The following is a 13505-nucleotide window of genomic DNA, read 5'->3' on the forward strand; positions in this document are numbered from 1 at the left end:
TATATGACTTCCAGGGTTCCCTTACAGAAGAACTGGTACTAAAGTAATTTAGATTCTTGATTATTAGTTTAAATAACTTTTAGTTATTATAGTCCACAAATGGAAATCCCACGAAGGAGCCAATGCCAGGCTTTTGGGGTGAGCTTTCTCACCTGCCTCTCCACCTGGGGAGGTGAGGTCCACATGGGAATAGCTCTGAGAGTTTTCAAGGCCTCGATTGGAAGGACCAGGCCTCCACTGCTGATGTCTTCTCATTGTTGGATTTGGACGTTGACTCATCGTGTCTTTAGGCAAAACTTAATAGAAATGAGAATCACTGTAACATCTACACATTTTCCAAATTAGAAATCAAGCTAGATTTGTTAATTAAACTTTTTATTTTGAGACGATTGTAGATTCACATGTGGTTGAAAGAGATAATATAGAAACACTCAGTTTCCCCTAATACGAACATCCCACAAACATCTAGTGTAACATCACAACCAGGAAACCGTCATTCATATCATCAAGATACAGAACATTCCTAGACCACAGGATTCCTCCCACTGCCCTTTTAACAACACCTGTGTCCCTCCTCCCTGGCAATCCCTGGTCAGCCTTTTAGATCTGTATCAAGAATGTTACAGAAATGGGGCAGTATGTAACCTTTAAGGGTTAGCTTTTTTTCCATTCAGCATAATCCCCTGGAAATTCATCTAATGAATCTAGATTTTTTTTTAAAGTCACATGAAATCAATCTATCCCTCTGGTCATCCCATACCAAACCTGAACCCTCATGCAGGCAATAGAGGGACACTGTTTTGGGGAGATTTGTAGCCTATGAAATCTCAAACATATTTTAGAACTATTAAAATGAGACTATCTTCATCCTGGCTGGGTGGCTACAGTTGGTTGGAGTGGTGTCCTGTAGACCAAAAGGTTGTGGGTTCTATTCCTGGTCAGTGCACATACCTAGATTGTGGGTTCGATCCCTGATCAGAGGGTATACGGAGGCAACAAATCTATATTTCTCTCACATTGATGTTTTTCTTTCTCTCTAAAAATCAATAAACACATATATCCTCAGGTAAGGATTTAAAAAAGAGAGAAACTATCTTTTTCAGAGAGTATGTGTACCAGCAAGAAAAACTGAGTATTGTGCCAATATATTTCAGACTCTACACTTTCACTCTGATAAAACTCAACATAAGAGGTATATTACCACTAGATAGTATATTTCAGGACTGGAATCAGGCCTGTGCCAGTGTCGACCCCAAAGCTACATGGTGCAACAAAAGAATAGCTTTGTTATTGGTTCTTTAAAAAATGTTGATTACACCACTATAGAAAAACAGATAAGCCAAAAAAAACCAAAAAACAAAAAACAAACAATTGTGCCCAGCCAGCATGGCTCAGTGGTTGAGCATCAACCTATGAACCAGGAGGTCACAGTTCGATTCCCGGTCAGGGCACATGCCCAGGTTGTGGGCTCAATCCCCAGTGTGGGGAGTGCAGGAGGCAGCCAATCAATGATTCTCTCTCATCATTGATGTTTCTATCTCTCTCTCCCTCTCCCTTCCTCTCTGAAATCAATAAAAATATATTTATTTTTAAAAAGAGCAAACAATTGTTAATGTTTTGTGCACACACTACCAGAGCAATACTTTTTTGAAAGTGTTTAAAATCATCTCTTTATATTGATTAGTCTTTGACACACGATGAATCAGAAACCTAAATAAATTTAAATGTAAAAAAAAAACCCACCTGGTTTTTAGCAAGTAAAATTTCCTTAAATATATAGTTTCATCATACCTCTAATTAAAGATTATAATTCATGTTACTAGCAAAAATTTTCATGAGATGTAATGAGTTAATAGTGAATTTTCTCCTCTAAATGTTAGGTCATGATACCATTATGAAGGCTTCAAAAGGAAAGTTTTCTCATACGCTGAATTCTAAATTCCATATTTTTCTATCAGCTCTTTTGCTTTAGAAATATAGGCATTCATGGCATCTTCCTTCGATAATCCTAGAAAGATACAAACAGATCATCTCACTAACAGATGCATTGGGAAGTTAAAAAAGTTCACTGAACTTAAGAATTAACAACCTTTTTGGAGGTTCCATGCTTCCCACTTAGCCTTGCCTTTTAAATCTAGCATTCCTGGACACTCTGCCAAAAGAAGGATAAACATATTGTCAGGTTTACTTTTTACTCTACGCTTCTATAAACATTGATCAAAGTATATCACTATTTTAAAGATGACAATAAATACCAATATTGACGTCTCCAATTACAGATTGTTTGTAGAGCCCGTAAAGTTCTTTCAGTTCTTCATCATCTGGCCTTGCTTTCAGCTTCCTCACATCTTCCGCTGCCCTATCAAAATCAGCCTAAAGCAAAGGAGAAAAGGCACATAGTGCATTCGCTAAGTGTATGCAGGCCCGTCTGTTTGGGGGCTTTTACCACCAAGCAGTGGGAACTCAGAGGAGCAGGGGGAGGGAGATGCAAACAGAAATAAACTACTATTGCTCTGGCTTAACCAGAATTATCATAACTTATTCATGGACCCCACTCCAGGTATTTATGTGTTATATAGACAAGATATGGTGAACAAAATATAATTCTGAATACTGAAAATGTTCAACTTATCAATGTTTAAGAATTGAAGATGACACAAGTAAATGGAAAAATAAGCTGTGTTTTTGGATTGGAAGAATTAATATTGTTAAAATGTCCATACTACCCCAAGCAACCAAGCAACCTACAGATTCAATTCAATCCCTATCAAAAGTCCAGTGGCATTTTTCAGAAATAGAAAAAACAATCCTAAAATTTGTATGGAACCACAAAAACTCCAAATACCCAAAGCAATCTTGAGAAAGAAAATTATATCCAGAGGCATCATGCTTTCTGGTTTCAAACTATAATATAAAACTGTATTATTCAGAACAGTATGGTACTGGCATAAAAACAGGCACCTAGGTCAATGGAATGGAAAAGAGAGCCCATAAAGAAACCCATGCATACATGGTCAACTTAATTTAGAACAAATAAGCCAGTCTCTTCAACAAACGGTGTTGGAAAAACTGGACAACCACATGCAAATGAATGTAACTGGATCACTATCTTACACTGTACACAAAAATCAACTCAAAATGGAGCAGAGACTTGAACATAAAACTTGAAAGCATAAAACTCCAAGAAGAAAACACAGGTGGCAAGCTCATTGAAACTTGTCTTAGAGGTAATTTTTTTGGATTTGACACCCACAGCAGAAGCAACAAAAGCAAATGTAAACAAGTAGAATTACATCAAACTAAAAAGCTTATGCACAGCAAAAAAACCCACCAACACGAAAAGACAGACCTACCAAATGGAAGAAAATATTTGAAAATCATATAGCTGATGGGAGTTAATATCTAAAATATCTATTAAAAAGTCATACAGCCCTGACTGGTTTGGCTCAGTGGATAGAGCGCCGGCCTGTGGACTGAAAGGTCCCGGGTTCGATTCTGGTCAAAGGCATGTACCTTGGTTGTGGGCACATCCCCAGTGAGGGGTGTGCAGGAGGCAGCCAATCGATGTTTCTCTCTCATCGATGTTTCTAGCTCTCTATCCCTCTCCCTTCTTCTCTGTAAAAAATCAATAAAATATATATTTTTTTAAAAAAAGTCATACAATTCAAAAACAAAAAAACAAACAATCCAATTAAAAATGGGAGGTAGATCTGAATAGACATTTTTTCCAAAGAAGACATACAGATGGCCAACAGATCTATGAAAATGTGCTCAACTTCACTAATCATCCGGGAAATGCAAATCCCATCAGTAGATGAGTGGATAAAAAAGCAGTGTTACATCTATACCATGGAATTCTATGCAGAAGTAAAAAAGAAGGCTCTCTTACCCTTTGAGACAGCATGGGGGGCCTAGAGAGTATTATGCTAAATGAAATAAGCCAGTCAGAGAAAGATAAGTATCACATGATCTCACTCATATGTGGAATCTAAAGAACAAAGTAAACTGATGAACAAAATAGATTCAGAGACATGGAAGCATGAAACAGACTATGGAATCTCAGAGGGAAGGCAGGGGTGAGAAGAGATTAACCAAAGAATTTATACGCATATATGCATAACCTATGAACACAGACAATAGTGTGGTGAAGGCCTGGGATGAGGAGCAGGAGCAGACTAGAGGGGTCAATGGGAAAAAAGGGGACATATGTAATACTTTCAATAAAGATAAATTTAAAAAACACACAATGAGATATCACTTCACACCTGTTACAATGGCTTTTGTCAAAAAGATAAGAGATAAAAAGTGTTAGTAAGGATGTGGAGAAAAGGGAACCCTGTACTCTGTTGGTGAGAATGTAAAATGGTACAGCCCACTATGGAAAACAGTATGAAGGTTCCTTAAAAAGTAAAATAATAGAACTATTATATGATCCAGCAATCCCATTTCTGGGTATTTAATGAAGGGAAAAAATTGCTATCTTGAAAAGACATCTGCACCTCCATTTTAATTGCAGCAATATTTACAATATCAAGACATGGAAACAACCCAAGTGTCCATCAACAGGTGAATGGATAAAGAAGAGATATACAATGAAATATTATTCAGCCATAAAAAAGGAGACAATATTGACAATTGAATGTACCCTGAGGGCATTACACTATGGAAATAAGTTAGATGGGAAAAGCCAAATACTGCATGATCTAACTTATACATGGTATATAAAAAACAAACCCAGGAACAAAGAACAGATTGGTGGTTATGAGAATCAGGGGGTTGGGGGATGAGGAAATAGGTGAAGGTGGTCAAAAGGTTAAAAAAATTGTAAGGCATATTTTTCCTGTAAGGTAAAGTGCATAAATAAATTTTTCTATTAAAAACTGTTTAATCGCATTACACTCAATGCAGCTTTCTCGATCAACCTCATGGACACCGTCTTCACTTCTTCTTAAATCTACACTTCACTATATGTAATAGCTTTGCTACCAATTAATATCTTGTCCAGGGCACATGCCTTTCACAGTCTTCAGCATCAGTATTATTTGTACCCGTTTAATGGACTAGCTAGTTTCTGAGAGCAGTATTTCTCCTTTCATTGTGTAGATTCCTTTAAACAAAACTTGTAAGACTTATTTCAACTGGTTTACAGAAAAGAGAAGTTGTTCAGCCAACTTAGAGCTGATTAGTGAAAAGCAGCTGGCTTCCTGGGGACTTTGTATACAAATAGACTGAGTAATAAACTTTGTCCTCCTCAGGACTTAGCTCTGCCTAACTCCCCAGGACCCTCAGCTCAGGACTTGGCCTGAAGCTGCCTCTTGGCATATTCCTCCTGAGACACAGTGCACCTAGAAACTTGGTTCCTGTCCCCCTTTTAACCTCTTAGTGTATATACAAAGGCTATGGTGGTTGTTTTCCATAATAGAAATTTTCCATTCTTTTTAAAAAAATCATTTTTATGTCTCAATTATGGTTGACATACAATATTAGATTAGTGAGACATTACATAACTAAGTGATCAACCTGATAAATTTCACACCTGACACCATACAAAGATATTAGAATATTATTGATTATATTCCCTATGTTGTACTTTACCTCCCCCCATGACTATTCTGTAACTATAAATTTGTACTTCTTCATCCTTTCACCTTTTTGCCTATTCTCCCAATCTACCTCCTATCTGGCAACTATCAAAATGTTCTCTATATCTATGAGTCTGTTACTATTTTACTTCATTTGTTTTTTGGGTTTTTTTAGATTCAATCATTGACATATATGTATTTATTGTCATTTTATTGTTCAAATTTTTTATCTTTTTTTTCTTTTTCTTATAGAAGATCCTTTAACATTTCATGCCATACTGGTTTAGTAGTGATGAACTCCTTTAGCTTCTTCTTGTCTGGGAAGCTCTTTAACTGTTCTTCAAGTCTAAATGATAGCTTGGCTGGGTAGAGAGAGTAATCTTGGTTGTAAGCCCTTGCTTTTTATCAATTTAAATATCTCCTGCCAATCCCTTCTGGCCTGCAAATTTTCTGTTGTGAAATCAGCTGACAGTCTTATGGAAGCTCCCTTGTAGGCAACTAACTGCTTTTTTCTTGCTGCTTTTAAAATTATCTTTGTCTTTAACTTTTGCATTTTAATTTTGATGTGTCTTAGTGTGGGCCTCTTTGGGTTCATCTTGTTTGGGACTCTCTGAGTTTCCTGGACTTGTATGTCTATTTCTTTCATCAGGTAAGTGAAGTTTTCTGTCATTATTTTTTCAACTAGGTTTTCAATTTTTTGTTCCCTCTCTTTTCCTTCCTGTACCCCAATGATGCAAATGTTGGTACACTTGAAGTTGTCCCAGAGGCTCCTTACATTATCCTCCTTTTTGGGGGATTCTTTTATCTTTTTGCTGTCCTGATTGGGCATGTTTTGCTTCCTTACATTCCAAATCACTGATTTGATTCTCGGCTTCAACTCTACTGTTGATTCCCTATAAATGATTCTTCATTTCAGTTAGTGTAGCCTTAATTTCTGACTGGTCATTTTTTATGCTGTTGAGGTTCTCACTAAGTTCATTGAGCATCCTTATAAAAAGTGTTTTGAACTCTGCATCTAGTAGATTAGTTGTCTCCATTTTGTTTAGTTCTTTTTCTAGAGTTTTGTACTGTTCTTTCATTTGGGACATGTTTCTTTATCTCCTCATTTTGGCAGTCTCCCTGTGTTTATTTCTATAATTAGGTAGAGCTGCTATGTCTTCCAGGCTTGGCAGAGTGTCCTAATATAGTAGGTGTTCTAGGTGATCTATAGGTTCCAGTGACACAGCCTCCCTGATCACCCAAGTTGCGCATTCGAGGTTTGTCCCCCCCCCCCAGTGTGGTCTGTGTATACCCTTCTTTTATAGTTGAGACTTTATTACTGTTGGTATGTCAATGGGATGGATTTACCCCCATGCCAATCAGCTGCAAGGACTGACTGCAACCACCAACCACTGAGCTCTGACCACCAAGCTCCAATCACCATTGAAGATCAACTTGCAGGGACCCACTCAACAGAGCAGCACTTACTTCAATGGGGCTCTGGTGCCTGCTGAGTCGGCCCCTTGAGTGTGTTGCTTGTGGAGATGGTTGGGTAGTGATGCTTCGACATGGTCTAAAGCTGCTTACTGGGTGCACTGGCCCTGGGGCCTCCCAGGAGGTGCAGGCCACGGTCAGCCGCCACCTGTATTCTGCTCTGGACCATCTGGCATGAGCTACAAAGTGATCTGCAGATGGCTGCTACTTGTGCTGGGCTTGGAGGTGCTCAGGTAAGGCCACACTGTGAACCAAGGCTGGCTGCTGTTAGTGCCGGGCTCGGGGCCACTTAATGAGGTATTGGGCATGCTGATGCTAGATGCTACTTGTTTGATAGATTTTTAAAAGAAAATCTGAAGCATGAGCACAACAAGCCACTCATATGGAAAAGCCACTGGAAAAACAGCATGGGTAGGCCTGAAAGTTGGGTGGAGCAGGGCCTCAGGAAACCTTCAGGGCAAACTGTGTGAGCCAGGTTGATGGAATCTCAGATATGGTGCCTGCCTGTGGGCTCTGTAGGGTGAAAGCTCATCAAAGGCACAATGGCCTCTACTAGCACTTATGTCTGGGAGAAAGATGTCCCTCCAGCTCTTGCCGTGATGCTAGACAATTCAGTTCCTCCCCATATGTCTCTTTTGAGTTGCTGCCCCAGTGCTGGAGCTCAGAGCTAAGAGTTAAGTCTGTGTGAGGGCCCTTTAAGAGGAATTGCCTGGGATTCCAGCATCCCTCTGTTTCCCTCATCCTCAATCTCCCCTGGTTTTTGCAGCCAGAAGTTATAAGGACTACTCTTCCTGGCAATGGAACCCTGAGCTGGGAGCTTGGAGTGGGGTTGGGGCCCCTCGCTCCTCAGGGGGGACCTCTGCAGCAGAGAGATCCCTCCCAATTTTTATCTGCCATATGTGGGTGTGGGACCAGTCCTCACATCTCTGCCCCTCCTACCAGTCTCTATGTGTTTCTTCTTTCATTTCCTAGTTGTAGGACTTCCATTCAGCCAGATTTCAGGCAGTTCTGAATAATGATTGTTGTGTAGTTTAGTTTTAATTCTGATGTGGCTGTGGAAGGAGGCAAGTGTTTACCTAAGCCACCATCTTTTTTTTTTTAATTGATTTCAGAGAGGCAAGGACAGGGAGAGAAAGATAGAAACATCAATGATGAGAGAGAATAATTGATTGGCTGCCTCCCGCATGCTCCCTACTGGGGATCGAGCCCGCAACCCAGTCATGTGCCCTGACCGGGAATCGAACCGTGACCTCCTGGTTCGTAGCTCAATGCTCAACCACTGAGCCACGATGGCTGGGCTAAGCCATCATCTTTACTGGAAGTTTCCCATTCTATTTTTTAATAGACTATATTTTACCTAATGTTATTTGTTTTAAACCTGGGATAAGCAGTAATTGTCGAGTATCAAACACGACAGTCTCAGTGAGGCATTCTATCCCCACCCTGCATTTTCTTTCTCCAAACCCAAAGAACCAAATGCCTGGCAGAGAAAGAAGATAGCCCCACTGTAATTTCAGAACCCCAGTTATCTCAGCAGAGCTGCTAGATAAAATTTCTATCCAGCACCAAAGACAGGACAGTAGCACAACTGAATAGTTGTTTTGTAATGAACAAAAATCCCTTGCAAATGGGAGACCAGAGTCTCCAACCTAAATAACCTTGAAAATGACCCCAATTATTCCAGGAATCTGAGAACCATGGGTCTATGTGACAAGGGACAAACCCCTGCCTCATCTTCCTGAATATTTCTAGGAAACTGTCAGTTCCATTATACATAACATCATGGTTAAGAACACAGACTTGAGCTGGACTTGAGTGGTTTGAATCTAAGCTTCACCACTTCAGAGCTGTGTGACCTTGGGCAAGTTACTTAACCCCTGTTTCTTCATCTGGAATATGGGCCAATAACACCACCTATCTACAAGGTTGTTAGGCAGATTTAAATAAGTTAGCACATGTAAAATATTCAAAATAGTGCCTGGCACATAGTGAGTGGTCAGTAAAGTTTAACTACTATTATTTTTATTACAAGACTCTTTGAGGAAAAATAAACTAGTCCTAGAAAAAAAACTGAAAAAAGTATTCACAATGAAGCAAGACATGAAAAATACTTTTAAAAAATAATTTAACAAAGAATACAAAATTGTTTTCATACACTCAGCTTTGTAAGTAATATGGAAAAAATAAAGACTAGAAAGAAATATAATAAAATATGTAAAAATTACCTTTGATTACTGGTACGTTTTCTGGTTGTTTTAATACTTTCTATACTCTCCAAATCTTCTATAATGTGCATATATTGTGTCTATAATTAGGACAACCTAAAAACGCTACAATAATGGTGGGACTTCGTAAGGGCAAGACAGGGCAGGGCTATTCAGAGAGGCGTGGGGTTCTTCCCCTTCGGCTTACCAGGAGTCTCCGGTGTCCCGTTGTGAAGTTTCATGCCCTTTTCCAGTAACAGCAACTCAATTGCTTTTGGCAAGACAAACCTTGATTAGAATTCTAAGGCTCGGTACCTGCCTTCTAGGAAGAAGTTTCTGAAAAATTGTTCTTCATATTATGGACAGGCTAATGGATATCTCAGACCCTCTCCACAGAGGAGTTCAGCCCCGGACACAGTTTCACAGGCAGTGTCAGGGGTCCTTGTCCCTCCTCCCTCCCCAGGTAGAGAAACCCATTCCAGAGCAGGGCCCAGGATCCTTCTCTTTCCAGCACGCCCTTCCCTGGCACCCTGACTTGGTACAGTCCTGCTCTACAGTGTGGCTCCCATGTGCCCTCCTCTCTGAGGACTTTCCCATCCAGCCATGATGAGCTCCAGTGCAAGGAACACTGTGAGAGACACACTGCTATGGGATTCTGCGCAAGCACCAAGGCTCCTCTGAGACTCGGCTTTTGCTGAAAAAAAGATCCTATCAATCTAAAGCAGGGAGGTGTTAGGGTTAAATACAATTAAGAATGTAAATATTTTTATTTTATTCTGTTGATTCTGCCTGCCAGAGCTCATTACCTGAAACATACTATTTAACACACGTATTGGCTAGGCAGCCAGTGATGAACAGGGCAGCCAGTTCTCAAGGAGCTCAGGGACCCCTGGGAGATGAGCAGGTCAATAATGATCATGTGATATTTGGGTGCTCTGGGAACAAAGAGGAGGGAATAGCAGTAGGGGCAGGAGAATCCTTCCCAGAGGAGATAGAGCTGAGCTGAGCTGGAGGTCAGTGCTTGTGGGATGGTCTGGAACAGGGAGGGGTTGCAGGCAGCATGGACAGCAATTATCAGGGCTCAACATAAAGGCTGGGTGGGACTGTATATGTTTGTTCCCTCATAGATCCACAATAGAGGGCAGACATAAATATTCATCTTGGTAGCAAGAGCCGTGCCTTACAGAGTGCTGGCAAGTGGTACAGCCTGTGTGCGCTCCTTATTGAGTAAATGACTACGTGAGTGGATATGAGGGGGGTCTGAAAGTTGCCATAGGTGAGAAGCAGCTTTAAATATACAGCTGTTTACATTGAATTCTAAAGTACTCTGGGCAAAGGGGAATGTTTAGTAATATTCCCGTGCTTCTGTGGAGCTGGGCTCGCTGCTGTCAGTGAAGAATTTCTGCCTCATCGGAGCTGACTGTCCTGGATGAGCCCAGTCCTTAACATCCTGGATGAATGCACATGTGCCTCATTCCCTGGCAACTGTGGTGGGGAGTCTTTGAAACAACTGCATTCAGGCCTCTCCCCAGACCCTTTCCTGCTCCTGTGTTCACCACAAGGACCCCTGGCCACACCCCTGGTGGTAGCAGTTCCCTACTGTCTCTCACAGTGGGTGCATCCTGCCTTCCTGGAGATGGACACAGTCTTTTACTACCTAGGAGCACTGACCACCCTGGCCTCTGTGGAAATCTCCTGAAGACAGCCCCCGAGGGTGACTCTCACCTACTCTAACTTTACTTTCTGCAGCCAAAGAACATGGTCACTGCATATGGTGTTGATAATGCCTTTGTGAGCAGTCCGTTCCCACTGAGAAACTGAATTAGGAAGATCAAACTGCACAAAGGTGTGTGCGGAGGGAAAGGGGTTAGACGTGTGCCAATTGTAAAATAATGAATTCCCTAGCTCAAAAAGATGTGTTTTCTTGAAGAAGCAGTCTGCCTTTTATTTTCATCATCTAAGAAAGAAATATGTCCAAGTTCACACCACTGTCAGCTTGCCTAAAAACTTTGCTGCAGAAGTAAACATATTGTAATTCTAAAATACAAATTTGAGGTTATAGCTGAATCAGCAATACCATGTGTTTTGCCAAGCAAAACTAAGCAAAGTACTAAGCTAAAGAGGAAGAAAGTTTTGACATTGAAAGATTTGATTATTTGGGGGAAAGTTCAATATGAATTATGTCACACATAAGAGAAAAATATCTAAAGGTTCAAGGACATGCTTATCCTTATTGGACACTTAGCACATGCCAGTCACTTTCAAATGCTCTATACATGCAGCAAATTTAGCCTTAACGATCCCTCTCCTCCATTTTTAGATGAGGAAACGAGGCACAGAGGGGTTAAGTATGTCACAGGCTAAGAAGGCGAGAGGTTTGGGTTTGAAATGGGCTGGCTCTGGAGGATGTGCCTTTGCCCACCATAACATATTCCTTAAAGAATCGTTAATGAAGTGAGCCATGCTCATTCCAAGAAATTGTAAGCAGATATTTTTAAATTATATTTTAGAAAAATATTTAATAATGAGAAAATGCTGGTAACATAGTGTTACATAAAGGAACAAATGTATATACATAATAGCATAATCAGTGTCTATATATACCCACATATTTGCACATAGGTACATACACATGGGCATGCCTGGGTGCACACATACATGTGCACATACATATTTTTGGCATACATGCGTAAGTAACGTATTAAGTCAGCAGTGATCACTTGGGTGAGGAATTTCTGATGGTTTTGTTTGTTTGTTTTTTGTTTTTTTTAAAAATATATTTCATTGATTTTTTTACAGAGAGGAAGGGAGAGGGATAGAGAGTTAGAAACATCGATGAGAGAGAAACATCGATCAGCTGCCTCCTGCACACTCCGTACTGGGGATGTGCCCGAAACCAAGGTACATGCCCTTGACCGGAATCGAACCCAGGACCCTTCATTCCCCAGGCCGACGCTCTATCCACTGAGCCAAACAGGCTAGGGCTGATGGTTTTTTATTTACTTTATATCTGTTCTCTTTCCCAAAACTTTTCACCCTGAGCATATATATTTTTCACATAACAGAAAAAATGGTATTTTTAAATTGCGTTTTACAGATATTTGCCCTTGCCCAAGAGAGCCCTTGTTTGTACTAAAAGCAAAGGGGGGCGAGTGAGACCCCAAACGTCCTCGCCTCCACCTCCAGGAAGGAGGCAGGGCAGGGCCACGCTGTCCTCCCCGATCCACCCGGCGACCAACTCCCTGGGGCCGGTGCCTACTTAGCGTTTAACCAGTCCCTGGGGTTCACAGGAGTTGCCATAGGGGCCCCAGCTCGCCATCAGAAGAACGGCGCCGGCGTGGTCTCCACTGCAGTAAGGGGGCGCTGGCGAAGGGGTGGGAGCGTCCTCGGGTGCAGTTCGGACCTGGCGCGGACCGCTCTCGGGTGGCAAGGACGCCGGCAGCAGCTGCCCAAAGCGCCGGGTCCGAGATGCACCGCCGCCTCGGGGGCGTCCTGTCCGCCCCACGTCCCCTCAGCACTGCCCTCTGGGGAGCTGTCCCCCAGCGCGGCCTGCCCACCCTCCGGCTCACCTGCAGGGACATGGTAGTGCGCTCCACCGCTGCTGCACCCAGACGCTCGTTTCCCGGGACCCCAGCTCCCTCCGCTCTTTAAAGGCCGTCGGTCCGGGAGGGCGGGGCTGGGAGGTGAGTGGCACTCGCCCCGCCCGGGCGCCCGCTGTGGTCCTCCTGCCTCCTGGATGCGCTGGGCTCTGGAGGATGGTCAGCTGCAAGTGCGGCGGCAACTGGAAAAGCAAAAGGAAGGGAATTTAAATGAGTTCTTCTCTACGCAGGGCTCGCTGCCTGATTCTTTCTCAAGAGGCTGTTGCAGGAAATCCGACGAGGCCTCCCTGGACACGGACCTCACTTAAGATTCTTCTTTTATGTATACCTCCATCCTCCCCATGATGCCTAGAACCCTGGACGGTAGACAGCCTTTGTTCAGACCTTTCACGTCTCCCCAGCCGCCTCTAGACACACTTCATCAGGAGTGAAAAAGGCTGGTAGTTTGGGTCTTTTCTTTGTAAAGCAGAAACACATTCTGAACACGTGCTGCAACCACACTTTCACAGGCACAAGACTACAGACTGACCGCATTTTTTCCGGGGGGAAATCAGTGTCACTCCAAGTCTGCAGACACACAGAATGGGATTGTGATCCACATTGATTACATTTTCAAAGAGCTGGGACCGCATTTCTCGGTCATGTGA

At 42.0% G+C, this 13505-nt stretch overlaps 1 protein-coding gene across 1 annotated transcript; it reads right to left on the reverse strand.

The window, feature by feature from the left end:
* Window positions 1–1777: 1777 nt before the first annotated feature.
* ACBD7 (acyl-CoA binding domain containing 7) lies at window positions 1778–12898 on the reverse strand. The gene is made up of 4 exons (XM_006098854.3): window positions 12829–12898; window positions 2256–2373; window positions 2090–2152; window positions 1778–2008 (listed from the first exon to the last, which is right to left on the reverse strand). Exons 1-4 carry the CDS (start codon window positions 12838–12840, stop codon window positions 1935–1937), a joined length of 267 nt encoding a protein of 88 aa, XP_006098916.1. The 5' UTR covers window positions 12841–12898; the 3' UTR covers window positions 1778–1934.
* Between the last annotated feature and the right edge of the window lie 607 nt (window positions 12899–13505).

This window comes from Myotis lucifugus, unplaced genomic scaffold, assembly GCF_000147115.1.
Source record: "Myotis lucifugus unplaced genomic scaffold, Myoluc2.0 scaffold_249, whole genome shotgun sequence".
NCBI lineage: Eukaryota > Metazoa > Chordata > Mammalia > Chiroptera > Vespertilionidae > Myotis > Myotis lucifugus.